The following is a 19,997-nucleotide window of genomic DNA, read 5'->3' on the forward strand; positions in this document are numbered from 1 at the left end:
ATATATTTTTCACATCCTACGCTGAACAACTTGTAAAACACAGATGGGTGAGCCGAGTTCTTCTTGGTACAACTCGATGGCAGTGTCTACACTTGGAAGTGGAAATCTTCGTGAAGCACTCAAGTTGCCTCCCGGGGAAGATAAAAACGAGTGGCTTGCAGTGAATAGTTAGTTATTTAAAAAAAACAAATGTGGAGAATTTCTGACTCCTATAAATCTTGAAAGAAAAGCTCCTGATCAGAGCTGTGCGGAATTCCTTCTTCCTTCTTCCTTCTTCCTTCTTCCGGGCATTTTTTCACTTCCTTCTTCCTTCTTCCTTCTTCCTTCTTCCTTTTTTGAAATTTTATTCCTTCTTCCTTCTTCCTTCTTCCGTTGAAATTGTTCGACTTCCGTGTTAAAAGTTCACAAAAATTTTGTAATTTTCGACTGAATATCAGCGGAGTTTTGGTGATTTTTAATGGAATTTTGTATGCAAAACAACGCCAAAATTCGTTTTCAGAGATGACTAGAAAAAAGTTTCCTCAAATTTGTCATTTTCAAAATTAACTTCCGATTTCCCGGTTTGGAACCCAACTTCCTTCTTCCTTCCTTCTTCCTTCCTTCTTCCTTCTTCCGGGCTTTTTTCACTTCCTTCTTCCTTCTTCCTTCTTCCCTTTTGAAAATGTTATTCCTTCTTCCTTCTTCCTTCTTCCTTTTTTGAAAATTTTACTTCCGCACAGCTCTGCTCCTGATCTTTTCAAGCGTCCACAAGTTACTAGAAATATAGATTTATTTTGGTTCCATAAACCTATTCACGAGAAAGACAAATTACAAGCATTTTTATTTTTATCGTACTAATCATACTTGCAACGGGCCGGGCCCGGCCCGGGTCACAGTACAAAAATTTGAAAATTTGAATTTTTTTGATTTTTTCGCAAAAAAGTCGAATTTTCGACTATGTTTTTACACATATCGATAAAATTCAAGTGTACATAGGATTTTTGACTATTTTTGATGAAAATTTTAAAAAATTTCGAAAAATTTTGTGAAAAAATTGTGCTCATTTTTTGACTCCGGGCCGATATTTTGCAAGTATGGTACTAATGGAACCAAGCTTTTCCATTACAGTTATCGATCTGGTGAATCAAGTTCGAATGGTTTTTGGAGTGCTCTGCGAATCTGAATGTACTGATTCGAAATGTCCGTCGATGACAGCTCACGGAAGACAATACACTTGGACGAGTGATGAGACTGTGTATGTTTTCTGAAATTGAATACGGTAGAAATTGTTCTAGAAAATAATTTGGGATACGTTTCAGTCAATTATCCTAAAAATCAACATTTCAGTCTGAACACAAGTGCTCCTCAATACATCGATCTATCCCTTACTTCTTGCCAACTCAACATTGACGATGAAACCGTATTCCCATCCGAAATTGGGAAACAATTTCCTGCGAATTTCGAAGAACGATGTCAGACAATCATGAGAAGACTATTCCGAATATACGCTCATGTATACTTTGCCCATGTCAGCCATTTCAAAGAAATAAAAGCTCTGCCACATCTCAACACCTCATTCAAACAATTCGTGCTTTTCGCCAATCAATTTCATCTTCTGAACAAGATGGAAACGGAGCCACTTCGAGAAATCATCGAGAATCTTGTTTCATTCAGTTAAATTCCCCCATGTAACCATTGTTCTAAAAGCTGTGATACTTTTTCTAATCAAAGAATGTGAAGTTTTGTAAACATGTAGAGTTGAAACAAAGAGTTTTGAAGTTTCTACTTAAAAAGACTCTAGTTTTTAGTACTTAATTTTACGCACTTCTTCCATTAAAACTCTCGTGCACAAAATTTCATAAACCGCTTTCAAAATGTATTTATTTACTCGTTCTCTTTTGATCAAATCGAAATAAAGATTATTTTCAAACCAAATCTAAAGTGTTCATTTCAATCGAGATCTATTCCCACAGAAATCATCACAGGTGTGTGCCACTGTGACTGTTTGCTCTCTGCTTTCCGTGTTTACTCTCCTATTTCGCCTCCTTTTTAATACGTTTTTACTCAACCTCAATTCCACTTTTGAACTTACATACTTTTTCGTTTACCTGTCGTTGTGAGGTCACTCACACATATATACTTTCCTTTTTCATCTGAGTCTCCTTCTCAATACACACTGTTTCTTGATCTTTTCACTCAAAAGGTGGAATAGTGAGTCACTTTGACTGTTTTGGATGTGAATATTTGCATACTTTTCACCATTTTATTGTGCTGTTCGGATTGATTTCTCGTTATATCATTGAATTTTTTCCGACATTAGTACGATACTTTCATGTTCCTATTAGAGCATGAATGCATACATTTTACAATTGAAGTAGAGAATGAGATCTATACTTGTCTCATATTTCATAAGACTACTACATTATGAAACCAAAATAACAAGGCCTTCAAACTGAATTATATGGATTTAATATTAGTTTTCGTTGCTTTCTGACTTTTTGGAATAAAGAAATCAACTGATTTCTAACAGTTTTATTATTGAGTTCCATTGGAAACACTATTCATTCAATTGTTTTCAGATTCATTCCTCTGAATTTCTAATTGTAAAACCCCTTTTCTTTCCCTGCGAACCACTCCCTCTTCTTCTTTTTTCTCATTTTGGTCACTACGGAAACCACCAACATCGGACAACAACAACCTCGTTTCTCTCCTGCTTTTTAGATATCCATAAGCATATTGAGCCGTCTTGCTTTAGCTTTTCTCGAATGTTATGCATTTTATTCTTTCAATTTCAGAGATTTTGAGAGATAGATCTAGGTAGATCTAATGCAAACAGCATGAGTCGACATGTTGCAAATGAGTTTCGACTCGAATTGGAAAACTTATTACCGAAAAACGATGACACCATCACGAAGAGTAAGTATTTTGATCTGGAAGAAGGTGAAATAATGGAAAAGGGGTGAATCTGGAATTAAAGACGCTGATTTCACTAAATCTTCCGGACTACACTTAAATTTGTCAGATCAAAATAGTATAGTTTTTTGTGTGAAAGAAAATACTGATAACCAGTTCATTATCAGCTGTTATAATTCGAAAAAGGTGTGATAGGGTCATAGAGTTTTGGAAATTTACAGAAGATGGGTCACGTCGTCCGTCAGTTTTCCGTCTGCAAGAATCGGATTCAATGTTTGGATTTGACAGTATTCGTTCATTGATTCATCAGTGTTGTCGTGATGGAGACGTTTCATTACTTCGATCATACTTGAATAAGTATCCGGATTACGTGAACTCACCAGATAAAGACGATATGACTGCACTTCATTATGGAACAAGATACGGAAATTATGAAGTAGTGGAGGAATTACTCAGACGGAAAGCAATTCCCACAACAAAAAACCTGGATGGAGACACTCCGTTGCATATTGCATCTAAATATAGTCATGGATTCACGGATATCTGCCAGATAACAAATGAAAAAGGTGAAGTTGTGATGGATCAAGTGGATTCAGAGAGGATACACAACACGTCGACTGAGAAAATAATCGCTGCGTTGGTCAACGCAAACGCGTGAGTTCAATTCTAGACTTAGTTTCTTTAAATCGAAATTGATTTTCAGAGAAATCGATTCTCCGAATGCATACGGACTGACTCCACTTCATTATGCAGCAATGAAATCAAACATTGCCGCAGTGAAGAAATTGATTCAATTGAAAGCAAATGTAGCAGCAGAAGATGTAAATGCAATGACACCTCTACTATTGGGATGTGTTCATGGAAGTCAAGAAGTGATTCGAGAATTGATAAATGCAAATAGTGACGTGACAAAGAGAGATCTTCGATTGAATACAGTATTTCATATTGTGGCACTTCGAGGAGAACCCGAGTATCTGAAAATGATGATGGATCATGATCCATCTGCTGCAATACTTGCATTGAATAAAGAGAATAACGAAGGGAAAACACCTTTGAGAATGGCCGTCGAAGGAAACCATCCACAAACATTGAAGAAGATTTTGGAATTGGAAAAAAAGAATAAACAGAAATGGATGATAAGAGAGAAAGATTTGATTCATTTTGCTGCGGAAAAGGGATATCTGGAGATCATTGAAGCTCTCGTTGAAGCTGGAGGGAACAAGAATGAACAGAATTCGGAGAAGACACTTCCACTCCACGTGGCAGCAAAAACAAACCAATTGGAAGTTGTGAAATATTTAATGGATGACAATAGTCGAGAAGCGACAGACGATTACGGAATGACTCCATTGATGTTAGCTGTATCACATGATAGTTTGGACTGTGTCGAGTACTTGATTGAGAAAGGAGCAGACCTTACGGTAGTTGATAAAGATGAACGAACTTGCGTTTATATTGGAGCAAAGTATAATGCTCTCGCTTCTGTTGAATATATTTTAAAATATTTGAACCCACCTAAGTCTTCGAAATCTGATATGTCTGAAACGGACTGTCTCCAAATGTCGATAGCTTCGAGAAAATCTCTTCGAAATATTAATGAAAATGAGAAAAGAACAATGGTGAATATGACTGATAGGGATCAAAATAGTCCAATGCACATTGTTGCTTCGAATGGATACCTGGAAATGATGGAGGTAATATTTCAATAATGTCAGCTCTGACTATATGAAATAAAATATATTTTCAGCTACTCGAGAAACATGGAGCAACAATGATTCAGGTGAATGAAGATGAAGAGACTCCATTACATCGAGCAGCCCATTCTGGACAAACGATTGCAGGTAGAGTTCAAGTTCTAGAGTTTTAGAAATTGTGTTCTAACTGGAGATGTTACAGTGAAGAAATTGATTGAATGGGACAAGAGATTACTGTTGATGAAAGATGAAATGGGTAACAGTGCATTGCATTTGGCAGCTAAGCAAGGTGAGTCTTTCTACCAAATTTTTAATTTTGAAATTTTGAAAAAATCTGCTATCAAACGGTTAAACTATGTTCAAATTCACACATTCTATTTTCAAATGACTACTCCTCGGATGATTTCTTCAACATTTCAATCAGTTTCCCTTCCTCTCAACACTTTCTTTTTTCTTTCTTCTTCCACAGTTTTTCTTCTTCTCCAATTGGATCAGTCCAATGGCGTTTCGAAGAAAAAGGACATTTGCATGTGTTGAGAAGTTCACTAAATCAAAGAGACGCAGATCATTTCGATGGGTAGAGCAGATGGGAATGGCAGTGACACGACAGATGCCACTTCTTCTTCTTCTTCTTCTTCAGTCCTTCTGTAGACTGTTCTTCTTCTTTTCAATGTTCTCTTTCCTTTACGAACCATACTTTCGTGAAAAAAAGAAAGTGTGAAGAGATGAAAAGATAGAGAGCGCGCAGCTGAAAAATTAATGAGCACCGTGTGATTATGCTCACATACGATGAGACATTCTACTAATTGGGGAGACGAAAAGATGACATGGAGCTCACTTTTTAACGAGGTGGTGTTTGAGATTTCTATTCAAGAGGAATTCTGATGAAAAGCTTATATTCTTCTCTTTACTTTGAATCATCTGTTGAATGTGATATGGGGTTTTATTATGATGAAGCGTGACCGTATGTCGGACGGAAATGAAAGAAAACAGATGAGAGGAAATGAAGGGAATCGTGACAGATGGTTGACAGAAGTCATGGTTAACTGAAGAACTGCACTGGATAATATTTCATTGTTTAGAGAATTCTCCTCTCGGATCCTTTGAATCTGCCATTCATTTCATTGGCTTCCCTTATTTCGAACAGGTATCCAGTACATGGAACCCCCTTTTTTGAAATCCCATGGGATGCATTCCCAGACCTTCTGTCTGCCAATTTTCGGATCAAGCGGCTCCATTTCTCTCTTTTCTTCTTAGATGCCCACCCTCAATTAGCCGTTCCTTTCATTTCAAAATCTTCTTCTGGTCATCTGTATCTTTTTCCAAATCACACCTGCTCTTTTTCTTACGAAACCGAGCTTCTCTAATAAGTATGTAATTAAAGGATTTCGATCGGACAAAGATGAAAAGACGAAATCGTGGGTTCTAGCTCAAAAGAGATCCCCCGATGTGCATGGATAATTGCTATTTTGATTCAATATATAAAATAGTGCCGGCTGTTTTTTGGGGTACCTAATTGTTTACAGTGTGACCGGAAATGAAAAGGGAATCCAACTTATGAGAAAAATATGATTGTTTTCAACAACAAAAATAGAATAGGGATTACTGTAGGTCTGATTAATAGACACTGTCTCTAGTGATGAACCTTAGGCCAACTGCCCATAGAACACATCGGACAAACGCTATTAGCCCATTTGGTTTTTTGATATTATGGGTCCATATGATGATCTTATGAAAAAACCGTACAGCTTTTTAGGTTCCGCCCGCTTTGACATATAGAAACAATTTTTTTTTTCACTCCCCCGATTTTTTCTATATGTCAAGCTGTATGGTTTTTTCATAAGATCCATAATATCAAAACCATAATATAAAAACACCGAATGGGCTAATAGCGTTTGGCCGATGTGTTCTATGAGCAGTTCGAGAAATACATTGTCTCTTAAATTGGAGTTGGTGCGTCAGTGTTTCTTGAAACATACGGACTCTTATTTACACAATCAACATCTGATCACTCTATTCATAAACCTTTTTACTTTTGGAAAACCTTCATTTCTCAATCCAAAACACGAATCGAATTACTCGTTTCCTGGCAACCAGCTAGCTCTTGATAAATGCTTTCTCATTCTCTTTTTTCTATCTTTCATGTTTCAATTCTCTTTGCTTTTATGCTCTCTGAGCATCTACAAAAGAACTTGGCGCCATTCGTCTATCGATTTTCGACGGACTGGCCCCCAGTCTATCCGCGCAATTCTCGACATGAAGTCTCTTTGGATTCAGTACTATCTCATCAACGGCTCACGTCGTCTGGAGAGAGAAGCCGTCGACGCGTCTCCTCCTCCTTCGCCTTCTTCTTTTTCCCCTTTTCGTCCCTTTCTTCTCATTCGCAGTCCGTCGCCGACGTCGCCGCGGCTCTTGACTAGTAACCCGCATCTACCAACACAACTAGTATTCTATGCTTTTCGAGCACACAGGAGGCGTGTAATCCCTCGTCCAATAAACCACCTGCCCACGAAGCCAGAGGCTATGACCGTCTAATCCATGGAGAGAGACCTCCTTTTTACCACCTGCCCATAAGGGAATGACTCCGCCTTCTCCCTCTCTCTCTCTCTCTACACTCCCATCGAATCACTGAACACATTCAATTTTCGGAGTGGCTGCTTGATCTGAAGGACTGTTTTCTTCTCGTACTCCTTAGTATTTTATTTCTTGACCTACTCAAGTGCTCTTTTCTATTCTTATATCACTGATCCAGATGTCACTTGGCATACACCTGAGTGACTTTAGTGGACATCTCAAGTTTCCAACTAAGGCACGCGGTGAATGCCACGTGGCAATTCTGGAGACTTCTCAAAGGTTGGTTACATTCATTTCGTTATTCGTATCATATCCGTTGAACGTGTCATCACTCAAACGAAACAGTTGACTTATTCATGCTCTTCTTTCGTCCATTTTGCGTCTATTCATTAGGATGAAAGCTGTCTCTTTCCGCCTCTCTTTTCCTTCAATTTTTCCGTTTTCTCTGTCGTAAATCCGGAGATAATGAGAAACTGGACAGTTGAGAGAGAAAGAAAAAGGGGCTTGGTGACCCCCCTCTTCGGTCACGGCTCCGTGTTGCAGCATCCAATTAAATTGGCAGCATGAGGAGTATTCTGACCGATGGCAAAAATATACATATATGAGAAGGCGGATGAAATGAAGATGAAATGAAGAAGAAGAAAAGATGAATGTGTGTTTGAGCAAACAACAATCTTTCGATTAATCATGCAATATTGGCAGAATTTAGTGCTCGAAATCCCCATAATGAAAAGGAAAAAAAGATGATGAAAATTTATTTTGTGTTGAGAAACGTGAAGCTTTGAAATTTAATGAATAACTAGAATTCTGAATGAGATTTAGACGATTTTGAAGTTTGAAAGATTTTTGAGAAGTTAGAAAAAGTATGAACTGATTTTTGTAATCAAGCGATTTAGTTCTAAGGATTAAATATGGAATTTAAATGAATTGAAAAACAAGATTTCAAATATTAAAATAGTCTCTTATCACAAACGAAAAAATTTTGAATATATATTTGTCAGAATGAAATAATGTTCTATCTATTTATATCTTCTTTAAATTCAGGACACGATGCGACAACGTCGTTGTTATTGATATCTGGAGCTGACAAGGAAGCGAAGAATTCATACCAACAGACTCCATTACAAGTGGCTGTTGAGAGTGGACAATTGGGAACTTGTCAAACTTTAGTAGGAAAAGGAGCACAAATCGAGAATCCTAGTGATACAAAGTACTTAAATTAGAGAACACGACAGACAAAACACTTTCAGATTTTTTCAGAACTGTTCTTCATTTAGCTGCCATCTATGGACATGATACAATTGCCAGATATTTGATACAACAAGGAGCAACTGTCGATAGAAGAGATGAAAAGGGAAGAACTGCACTTGATTTGGCATGTGATAATGGGAAGAAAGAAGTTGCTCGAGTACTTTTAGACACTTATGAATGGAGGAATTTGATGATTCCACATGATGTGATACCACTGGATAAGCATAGAGAACCAGTTATGATGGAGAGAACTACTCCGTTCCGGACTCTCTTGAAAAAGTTTCCTGATTTGGCATCATTGGTTATGGATAAGTGTGTTGAGTGAGTTAAACAGAAGAGAGAGAGAAAAAGAAATGTGAAGAACGATATCTAGCTTGAGAACCGGCATTGTGAACCTCCAAACTTCAAAACCAGGATAACAGCAAAATTTATGAAATTGAATCGGCTCTAAAGCTTCTGGCTGAAAATGTATAGAGATATCGTTTTTTGAATACTTTATCTTACGTGTACACGGTTTTCTAGTTAGACCAAAACATTATAATGTCAACAAAAAGCATTCAATCATCGTCAATTTCAGAAGAAGTAAAGAAGATGATGATTTGACTCTCTGCATTGCATATGATTTCTCTTACATTGATGATACTTACATGTCAAGAGTTGCGAATGAAGACGGAGAAGGAGAACAATTGATTGGATACAAGTGTCCGTATGATGAAGATAATTTTAAACTTATCAAAGATGCTCAAGCATATTCATCAAATTATGACAGAATTTACAAGAATCATCCATTGAAATTGATGGCAAACGCAGAGAAACTCTCACTTCTATCTCATCCATTATCAATGGCTCTTTTGAAATATAAATGGAATCGATTGGGAAGAGTCATGTATTATTCTGCTCTGACTATTTATCTGATTTTCGTTATTAGTCTCACTGAATTCGTCCGTCATACGAAAGCTCCATACAACGTGGCAAATGGAGAGACGTATTACGATAGCTCATTTTTTGAGGAGAACGAGACATGTCCACAGATTGTAAGCTTTCATGAAAGTGACACTCTAATTTTAAAATCTTTCAGCAAATTGTGAAACCTGCTTTCATCTGGAAAAGAATAATTCAAATACTTGCAATTTGTCAAATCGGAATTGAGGTTTTTCAACTTTACCAACGGAAGTTTGCATATTTGACCAATTGGGAGAACTGGATTGATTGTTTTATCTATTCAACTGCTCTTCTTACGGTTTATGATTTCACTGAATGTTCATCAACATCTGGAGTTCGATTAAATTGGCAATGGCTTCTAGCTGCTCTTTGTATCTTCTTCGGATGGATTAATTTATTATTCATGGTAAGAAAAATGCCAAGATTCGGAATATTCGTGGTAATGTTCGTGGATATTGTCAAAACATTCTTCCGATTCTTCCCAGTTTTTGTCCTTTTCATCATTGCATTCTCCTCGTCTTTCTATGTCATCCTTCAGAATCGAGTGAGTTGTCAACTAAAGGGTTATCGTCTGATTCTCTCTTACCTTCCAGCCAGAATTCTCAACGATATTCCTTTCACCTCTCAAAACAACTGTGATGATGATTGGAGAATTTGAATTCACTGGAGTATTTCATGGAGATGAAACATTACATTCCGAGAAAATGTTCGGACCAGCTCATAATGCAGTTGCTTGTGCATTATTCTTCTTTTTCTGTATAATCATGACAATTCTTTTGATGAATCTCCTCGTTGGTTTGGCAGTCGATGATATCAAAGGAGTCCAAGAGAAGGCTGAATTGAAGCGATTAGCAATGCAAGTGGATCTCGTTTTGCAGATTGAAGCGTCTATTCATATATTTATAACTCGAATGAAGAAGTATCCAACTAATCGATATGCAACATTCCCTGCTGGAAAATTACATAAGAGTGGATTGGCTGCGTGGTGGACGAATTTCAGAAAAAGGTTCGGGTTGAATGCAAGCAGTGATTCTGATATGGATATGCAGATTGAATATGAAAATGTGAGTTGTGACCTTTTTACTTTTTCTGCAACTTCCCAACCAAAATTTCAGGAAATCACAACAGAACTAAGATCAACTCTGAAAATGCAGTTCAACCAACTGGAAAATCTACAACAGAATATTGATGTAATGTATGAAAAACAAATTCGTCTTGAAGCTTTAATTCTAAATCTTGCAAAAGAATTGAAAATTAAAAATATTAATGTTGAAGACGTGGATCATTGAAATCGATCAAATTGATCGCTCCTTTTTTGTTTAATTTTGTTATTTTTCTCTCTGGTTTTCAATTGTGATAACTTGTTTTCTTATTGTTTCTTCACTCCCGCGTAATATAAATTCTTTTTTCTGATCGGTTCAATGTGTATTACGTAAAAGATGATTCAATACATTGCTTCTTCTTCTTCCTCAATTTCTAAAGTTCCAAATCATCAAGTTTCATATACTATTCGAAGAACGTACAATGCGTCATTTCTGTCATTCATCCGTAATAGCCGTTAACTGCAATTGAAGCGTCTTCCTCGTAAACGGTCTTGAATCGGTTTCGGGATGTTGCAAAAAAGGAGGAGAGAAGAAAACAAAATGAATCCATAGAGGAGGAATAAGAGAGTGACTGTATCTATTTGGAAAGTCATTCAGTCTTCTTCAAGTACAGTCAGTCAAAGTGGTCTTGACGGGGGGAGGAAACGAAGAAGAAGAAGCACACAATATCAATCATCAGTGACGATGAAAGTGTGTCGAATGAAAGTTTTCCAAATATTTCTAATATTCTCTGTTTTATTATTCTCTGTTTTTGCAAGTAAGATTTAAATTTTAGAGCATTTCTGAGCATTTTTGAACCCCATATCATTTATTGACCACTCTCAGAATAAGCCGTTTCGAACTAGATACTACTTTCGTATCGATATACTATCAGAAAATGTTTTTCTATTAGAGGGTATTACTAGTTTGGTTGTGTAAAAAAGCAACATTTCAGAAGAGAACTTACCATCAGGAAATGTTGGAGATCTCTCACCATATGGCGAATGTTTTGAGGGATTCATGCCCACTTTTATCCGACATATTGGAACGAGACATATTGATGGTCCAGCTTTCGTTGCCAAGGTTCGATTTATTTCATTTTTTCTTCTTTACTTCATCTGAATTTCAGATTGACATGGTCACTTGTTCTGCTCACTGCCGTGCAAACTTTGATCCATCATCTGAAGAATCGTTTCCATGCGAAGGATTCAACTTCCGTGCTGGACGAAATCCAGTCTGTGAATTCTTTCCAGCTACAGGAACCAATGTAATCACACTTATTTGTTAGCTCAAAACATTTATTCATTCAGGAAAACCACACTAAATCTTTGAAAATCGAAGAGGTTCCAACATTTTATTACGAAAAAGTGTGTCTCCAAATAGCAAAAAGATGTGAAGAATCTGCGTATATGTTTGATGTTAAAAATGGATATAGAATAGATGAAACACCGATTCGCATAATAAATGCTTCAGCTGAAGGACAGTGTATGGAAGAATGTGTGAAGATTCAATGCATGTCTTTCGGATTTCATCACGATGCAAAGTCAGTTTTTGTTGTTTGAATGGCGTTCAATTTTTGTCTTTTTCAGACGATGCTCATTTTACAACTCGACACGAAGAGATGCAGTTATCATCAAAGATGTCAAAATGGATTACTATGAGAACAACTGCGTGCACCGTATTTTTCTGAAAACTCATTTCTGATTCACATCTCAATAAATTTACAATTTTCAGCCACTGCTCGTTGTCCAAACGGGAGAATCGAGTTCTTCGTGACCCGAAAAGCAGATGTTCCTTCATTCGGAATCTCATTGGGAGTCAAAAGTATTCGAAGTTGTATGCAAGCATGTGTAAATGCAGGTCAATTCTACTGTAGAAGTGTTCAGGTATGAGAATAATTGCAGAGTCGTTTGAACTATTTGTTGATTGTTTTCAGTTTGATTCCACATCAAACGAATGCTTTGTTTCCGATGAGACTTCCGATGTGGCAGTTCCGTCAACGACACTTGACATTTTCGAACCATTTTGTGTTCCTCGAAAAGATGAAAACACTTGTAATCGGCCATATTCATTTGAGAAAATGATCACGACGAAGCTGATGAATTCCAGTATTATAAAGGAAATTCAGAGTGAGATATGATTAAAATAATAGTTTTTACTATTAAATTTCAGATCAATCAACTGAAAAATGTCTTCAAAAATGTATAAATCTGGAGAATTGTAAATCCGTGAATTACAATGTTCTCACAAGATCTTGCCTCCTCTTGTCAACATCCAAATCAGATAGTTCAACTGTCAGTGATGAGAATTTTGATTACTATGATAGGTCATGTCTTCACGTTGCACAATCTGCCACGTCATCAGCATCTTCATTCATTCCACATCCTCCGACACTTTATCCAGAAGTTGCCACAGGATACAAAATGGTTGAACGAGGAAGACAGTTATCTGATAAGTTTGAGAACAGAACTGGAGTGGAAAATGTTCAAGATTGCTGGTAGGATGCCCTTTCCTCGTTAAATCTATTAGAAATATTTCAGGTCAATCTGTGTGAAATCAGAAGTTCCCTGCAAATTGATATCCTTCTCTTCATTCTCCAATCAGTGTCTTCTCTCAACTTTGAACTCAACTGAAATTTTGAGTGATACACGAAAATTCACGAAACCATCAGAATCTTTTGACACATATGCTACAAGTGCATCTAAACCAACTACACCATTTCCGTCTACCATGAAATCCACTTCCTCCACTCGTCCAGTGACTTCTACCGTTCCTACGACAACAAGAATAACTACGAAATCAATGTCTATGACGACTACTAAATCATTCAAAAGTACGGAATCACTTGAAGATTTGAATAATATATTTGATATCAACGAGAACTTTATGGATACAACAACTGCCAATAGTCCGACAAGTAAGTTCTAAAACTGTGTGTCTTATCTGATAAACTTCAATCATCCTACAGGATCTCGAGCCCATGCTCTTCCAAATGCTGAAACGAAATCGAAAAACAAAAGTTCCGAAAGTACATCGCTTCTTCCAATTGATCCAGAACTTGTTGGCCTAGAAGATTCAACGCCAATCCAACTCCCACTGTCTTCTGGAATCGCACATGTTGATTTGACTCGATTGTCAGTTGCAGCTAATTGTCTTCCACAAGGAATTAATATTACTTTTGATTTATCCGAAAAAACTGTAAGTATCAAATAAAACATCAAAAGTTAAAATTTCTCTATTTTCAGAAGTACACAGGAGTTGTTTATGCATCGGAACGTTTCGATCAATGTCGCGTGTTCGTCAAGAACTCCTCAGCATTCTCTATCTTCATTCCACGGCCGAAACATAATTCGTGGTGTAATGCAGTTGAATTGGTAACTCACATCGATCAAAATAATATTGACTAACTCTGTTCCAGAACAATGAAATGTCTACAATAATAATCATGTCGAACGACCGTATTCTACCGCATGACGTGACGACAAAAGATGATTTGTTCTATCAAGTTTCTTGTCAGTACAATCCGAATGACGATGCAAGAGTGAGCAAGGGAATCGTTGTTGGGTACGCTGTACAATCGATGAATCAAGAAATGCATTTGTTTTCAGAGGTCCATCTCCTGTTTTGATAACAAAGAAAAGTCAAATCCATGAAAAGATTTCACTTGAGATAACGAAAGACGGTCATTTGGTAGAAAGTGTTTTTGTCGGAGAATCATTAGTAGCCACTGTGAAATCGAATGTATCAGCTGATTTACTTCGAATCGTTGATTGCACCGCTCATCGTGTTGGGGGAAATGGACCACCTGCATCTGTTAACTTGGTTGCTGATGGATGTGCTCTTTTACCAGCAATTATGTCACCAATGAGATTGACATCATCTGGTTGGCAGTCGTCACTTTCAGCTTTTCGAATCGATGGATCCGAACAAATCGACGTCGTTTGTATTATTTCAATTTGCGAAGAAGAAAAAAAGTGTCCACCGGTGAGTCAATTCTCGATGAATTGAGGTTAAATAACATCTCTAATCTATGCCTCAGATGGCATGTACTTCTCCGAAAGAGCGAGAAATTCGTTCAACTTCCGAGGAAAACTCAATAAGAGTGGATCGTCGGCTGCTTGTTAAAGGAGATAAAAACTATGCGGGATCTCAAAAATTCTTTGCACGTGAGTCTTAAAGAGGTCATCTTGATTTTAATTCTTTCACTTTTTTCAGCGATTTGCATCGAATCATCATTCTATCTTCCTGCAGTCATTGTGTTTCTTTGTAGTCTTGCTTCGATTCTCGTTTCAATTTTTTTGGCTTTCAGAAAAAGACGATTGAGAGATGCTCAAGTCGAAGAGCTTCTGTACGTTTAAACTCAACATATATTACCTTTGAAAGCATAAAACTCTTTCAATTTTTGTCTAAAATCTTATCACAATCAACTCTAAACATTTCAGAAGTACTCCAATCCCCCAAGACATTGGACCAAAGTATATCAAAACGATGTCAATGTGAATCAGTCAATGATCCGAATATCATATGCAAAGGATTCCAAAGAATGGAATAAAAGAGACATCTTTATGTATATGTAGATTTCTATAAAAATAAAAAGTGAACAGTCATTTTTGTGTCACCACTACCACCATCCTCATCATCACAAATCCTTCTTTTTCAACCCGTCTTTTCTTCATCTCCTCCTTGTACGGCATCATCCCGAAAAGAAGTTTTTGTTGCGTGTCAAGGCCGCCCCGATTGCGTGCGTACTGGACTGTCCCGACCCCCATCTCCTTATCCGTGTGTTCTATCTTCTCGCTGTCTCTTTTTCTCTCTTTTCACCTCCTAGCACACTGAACCAATTACCTCTATTTCCATGTCCGAGTGTATCATTGTCCGGTAGAAGGGACGCTTCCAAATAGCCACAAAAGGATAACCACGGTTTTCTCTTTCATCAACTTTTCCTCTTTACCTTCAAGCTGCTTCGGGACTACTGATCCAGTTATCTTTGATTTCATTGATGTTTCTACACATTCCTTAGATGTTTGTTTCTATTTTTGATATATAGACGACCAAAGGCTTCAGATGACGAGAGATCCTGAAGTAAGGTACTGTAATAAGCTAATAATCTGAGAAACACAATTGTAGTAGATTTGAACGAACTAATTCTAAATGTTTATAAATCTAACTTCTTTGGTTCTAGAGTAAAGGAACATTCGTTCGCCAAATTAAAACCTGAACTATCATGAGCTAACAATCTGACAAGTCACATTTGGATTGAATTTGATATTTTATTTAATATTTCGATTTTATTTGTTGGGAAACGACTTGTAGAATCCCAAGAAATCTTGTATTCCATTTATAGATGTTTATTCCTAGTGATCCATGATATATGATTAGGTTCCGGTTTGGCTCGACTCTTTTTCGAATAACTGAGAATTCAAAGTTAAGTTTCCCATCGAATGCAACTGTCCCTAGTTTTTTTCAGAAATATAGTATCACCAATTTCGATTTAAATTCCAAACTTTCCTGTGTTTCTCTTTTAATTACCACGGCACTTTTGTCGTAAAAGCAAACCCAAAAACTCATTTCTCACCTTCTATTCCACATGACGTTTCATTTTTCTTCAATTCATCGTCCTTCTTCTTTCCACAGTTTAGCCTTTTGAATCTATGTCTGACCTCCCGGGACAGACGACATGAAAAGAAGGAAACCAATCGTTTTTGGTCATTTTCTATCGTTTCATTCCCTGTTTTGTGACATAATCTTCTCCTCAGAATCCTTCCGATTCAAATCCTTCCATTTACAAACAATTCAGAAGGTCATTTTTCATCTTTTTTTGTCACTTCTTACTCTTTTCTGAAATCTATTCCATTCATGTATCCATGTGGTGAATTCCTAGTCATTTTACGTGGATGGCTTGTTTGCAAAAAGTGAAAAGCAATGAGGTCGACGCGCACCGGTTTTCCGTTTTTGGCTAAATAGACATCATTTGGTTGAGGAGTAACTAGATGCCATAGAACGGTCATCGGAATGGAGAGAGGGTTATCCACGAATCATTACGAAAGTGCAGACGGGATACATGATTTATGATCAGAGGGAGTCTCGAGAAAAAACATAAAAAGGGAAATTAAAATGGATCAGTGATTCATGTGTTTAATGAATGTTTTCTTTATATTTATCAGTAGCGTATCCATTAAATAAAAAAAAGACAAATAACGATTAACCTGAAAAATGAAAATGAAATGACTGACTGTAAATTGAAGTTTTTAGTGATAAATCAATGATTGGAAACTTAACAATAATGTGCATTCATGTTCTAAAAACTAGGAATTGTTTCCAGAAATTTCACGTTCATAGATTTCCAGCAATACAAGATTTTTCTTGTAAATTAAAGAGTATCTAAACTGTTTATCCAAACGGAAACTCCTCTTCAATTTCTGTTTGAATTCATTTCACTTCGTCCCCTCCACTTACTTTTCAAAATCCGATACAGTAAAAGAAGTTTTCATTTCGAAAAGACTCGGTCTTTACTCCAACTTGTTTATCTAAGTAACCATTTATTCGTGCTGCGAAGAGAGTTTTCTCTCTTCCGCTTATTCCTCCGTTTTCGCTTCAAATGACCCGAAAACAGTCTTGTCCATTTCCATAATCTCCCTCATTTTGTTCCGTATCCTTTCCCGAATTTGTTCGTTTCCAAAACTTTCTGTCTTCCAGTAAATGCGACATCCCCTGGTTCCGCTCTTATTGCTAATAGCATTCATTACAGTATTATCACAAGGTGAGGCATTTCCCGATTCCAATAAATTAATAATTGATCATTTTAGCTTTTGTCCCAAAATGTAACTCATTCTACGTTCGGTGGCCTCGAGTTCGTCTCAATTTCAAAGCAGTTGCTGAAGCGAGATTATCATTAAAAGGATGTCAATCAGCATGTTCCCTCGGAGAAGATCCAGTGTCACCTGGAAAACAATTGGAATGTGCAGCAGTGAATCACCAAGCATCTCCAGATGGATTCTCTCATCATTGCGACGTCTTCCAACCACATCAACTGCAGAATGTTGATGGATATGTTGAGGCTGATGATCGATTCACTTTCTATTGGAAATATTGTCTTTCTTGTGAGTTTCAGAACTGTTTGTTCTTTTTCCGTAGAGCTTCTCAAATTGGTTTTTGAAAATTGAAAATGTCTTTTTAAAAACTAGGAACAATTCGATTACAGACAATTTTTTGAAAATTGATATTTTCAGCCACTCGAAAATGCACTGGAGACTATGCATTCACATATCTTTCCGACCGTTATATGGATCAGAAGTCAGTGGTTAAAACGACAGTAAAAGCAAATCTAGAAGATTGTCTTTCCGATTGTTTAGATGAAATATCTTTTGAATGTCGATCCATTTCATTCAATAGAACTGACGGAGGATGTCATATGTCTAAGGATTCACAAATCTCACGACCGGAAGCAATTCGATTGAACAATAACCCCAACTATCGGATTGACTATTACGAGAATAACTGCTATAATCGTGAGTTTTTGAGAAAAAGAAAACAAAAAAAGAAACTATTTTGCAGTATCCGAGTCTTTCACTTTCAAACATGAATGTCGTGAGAATGGAATCTCTGTTAGTGTCAAATCACGTCTTCCGTATACTGGAGCCCTCTATGGACTCTATGACTTCTTCACTTGCAGAATTGAACCAAAAGAATCTACGGAGTTTGATCACTTTTTCCCTTATCAAACTGTCAGTAAAAACTGTTCAGATTCTATCAAATACAAGGTGAGTTTTTTGAATTTTTGAACTGAAAGAGAACAATGAAATCTTCAGGGAAACGAAATGGTTCTAGAAGTAGTTTTATCGACAGATGGAATCGAACCGTTATATTTCATTACCCCGGAGGATTTGACTTATCAAGCAAAATGTCCAATCAATGGAGTCAAAGCGAAAGATTCTTCAAATACAAAATCATCAACTCATTTGGATAATAGGTTTGTTCATTCTTCTATTATTCAGTTGTATTTTATTTTAATTCGAACTGAGTTTCCGATTGATTCATTTGTTTGTTGTGTTTAGAAACAAAGCAATGGAGGCATCAGCGCATGCGTTGTTTGAGTTATTATCCAAAACTGGAGATGACGACGGAGCATCTCTTCAGAATACATTCCCACTTCCACTGACGACAACACAAGTTTCAAGGCAAGTAACAACAACAAAGAAGATCCCAACAACTACTAAATTGACGACTACAACCACTGCAACTACAACTCAAAAACCAACAACAAGTAGTAAACCATCTACAATAACAACAACCAAAAAACCCTCAACCCCTGTTGTCACAACTTCTCCCAAAACTTCTCTCAAAACTACTACCACAACTCCCCCTCCTTCTACTACTACAACTGTTACTACTATCACAATTCCACCAACTCGAACTACAACTAAAAGCACACGTCGTTCCACAATAATGTCAGCAACTCCGAAAGTTGCTATCATTGTGGCGAAAGATTCAAGTTTTGCAAGAGCCCGATTGTTCACTACAAAACATCCAAGTACACTCAAAATGCAAGTTTTCTTTTTATTTGTTTCGTTTCTTCTAACATTTCCTCATTTCCAAATAAGTTTTTTGGTTTTCCCTTTGTCTTCTTTACTTTTTCGATGGGAAATTGATGAGAAAAAATGAAAAAGTATACTAAAACACTATTCAAAATAATTAAAAGAAGTTCAGATGTAGTAGAATTTAAAAAATATCCAAAACCTAGTATCTTGAAATTTTTTATTTAATAAATTCCCTAAAATTTCTTCTAATGTTTCACATCAAAGTTAAGAAATTTTGTGACTAACGTTCAGTTTTCAGTGATGTTCCATCTACGACAGAAGTTTCATCAACTGCCAGCACAACAACAACAACAACTACTACTACTACAACTACAACTACTCCCAAACCGACTACAACTTCATCCACAACAACCACAACAACAACTCAAACACCCACAACTACCGTAACTACACCAGCAACAACTACAAAAATTACAACAACAACCACACCTGTTCCACCAGTTACAACAACTATAACTGCAGCAACTTCTAGACAAACAACAACTTCTGTTGGTCCACCAGCATCTTCATCTTCGACGTCTTCTTCAGTAGTCAGTGATGGGTAAACAATTGGTTTGTTTTTCTTTAATAAATTTATAATTTCAGATCTACAATCGCCGGAAAACCAAAAGTTCCAGTGATTTTTGACATTTTCCATAATGGACAAGCAGTTGAAGCAGTTGTTGTGGGCACAAAAATCACACTTTCATTCCGTCCACACTATCCAATTCCTCCAGAATATGTGTCAGTTCGTGGATGTCAAGTAGAGCCAATTGATCCAAAATACGAATGGGAACATGAACCATTATTCATTATCCGAGATGGATGTCCAGCAGATGGAGTTGGTTTGGTCTGCCCACCAACACACTCAGAGTTTGGAGCAAAAGTTTCTGTTGAAGCATTCAGATATCAAACAACTGGACTAGTACAATACTCATGTCTAGTCAGAATTTGTCCGTTCGCCCCATGTCCGAAGGTAAGTTAAC

General features: G+C 36.9%; 3 protein-coding genes across 3 annotated transcripts; all 3 read left to right on the plus strand.

Annotated features, from left to right (window-relative positions):
* Positions 1 to 43: 43 nt before the first annotated feature.
* Positions 44 to 1,657, plus strand: GCK72_014190 (uncharacterized protein; the record flags this gene model as incomplete). The annotated part of the gene is made up of 3 exons (XM_003100641.1): positions 44 to 167; positions 1,108 to 1,234; positions 1,327 to 1,657. 3 exons carry the CDS (start codon positions 44 to 46, stop codon positions 1,655 to 1,657), a joined length of 582 nt encoding a protein of 193 aa, XP_003100689.1.
* Positions 1,658 to 2,816: 1,159 nt separating this feature from the next.
* On the plus strand, positions 2,817 to 10,642 carry GCK72_014191 (uncharacterized protein; the record flags this gene model as incomplete). The annotated part of the gene is made up of 11 exons (XM_053730174.1): positions 2,817 to 2,895; positions 3,114 to 3,546; positions 3,596 to 4,586; positions 4,640 to 4,733; positions 4,789 to 4,875; positions 8,205 to 8,370; positions 8,421 to 8,732; positions 8,989 to 9,445; positions 9,490 to 9,897; positions 9,947 to 10,417; positions 10,469 to 10,642. 11 exons carry the CDS (start codon positions 2,817 to 2,819, stop codon positions 10,640 to 10,642), a joined length of 3,672 nt encoding a protein of 1,223 aa, XP_053584946.1.
* An 813-nt stretch (positions 10,643 to 11,455) lies between these two features.
* GCK72_014192 (uncharacterized protein) lies at positions 11,456 to 14,935 on the plus strand (the record flags this gene model as incomplete). Its single annotated transcript, XM_053730175.1, has 15 exons — positions 11,456 to 11,518; positions 11,565 to 11,702; positions 11,746 to 11,978; positions 12,025 to 12,113; positions 12,170 to 12,321; positions 12,372 to 12,564; positions 12,608 to 12,932; positions 12,976 to 13,352; positions 13,404 to 13,633; positions 13,681 to 13,809; positions 13,854 to 13,999; positions 14,044 to 14,419; positions 14,475 to 14,601; positions 14,651 to 14,783; positions 14,878 to 14,935. 15 exons carry the CDS (start codon positions 11,456 to 11,458, stop codon positions 14,933 to 14,935), a joined length of 2,769 nt encoding a protein of 922 aa, XP_053584947.1.
* Between the last annotated feature and the right edge of the window lie 5,062 nt (positions 14,936 to 19,997).

The sequence above is a fragment of the Caenorhabditis remanei genome, chromosome IV (assembly GCF_010183535.1).
Source record: "Caenorhabditis remanei strain PX506 chromosome IV, whole genome shotgun sequence".
Classification (NCBI taxonomy): Eukaryota; Metazoa; Nematoda; class Chromadorea; order Rhabditida; family Rhabditidae; genus Caenorhabditis; species Caenorhabditis remanei.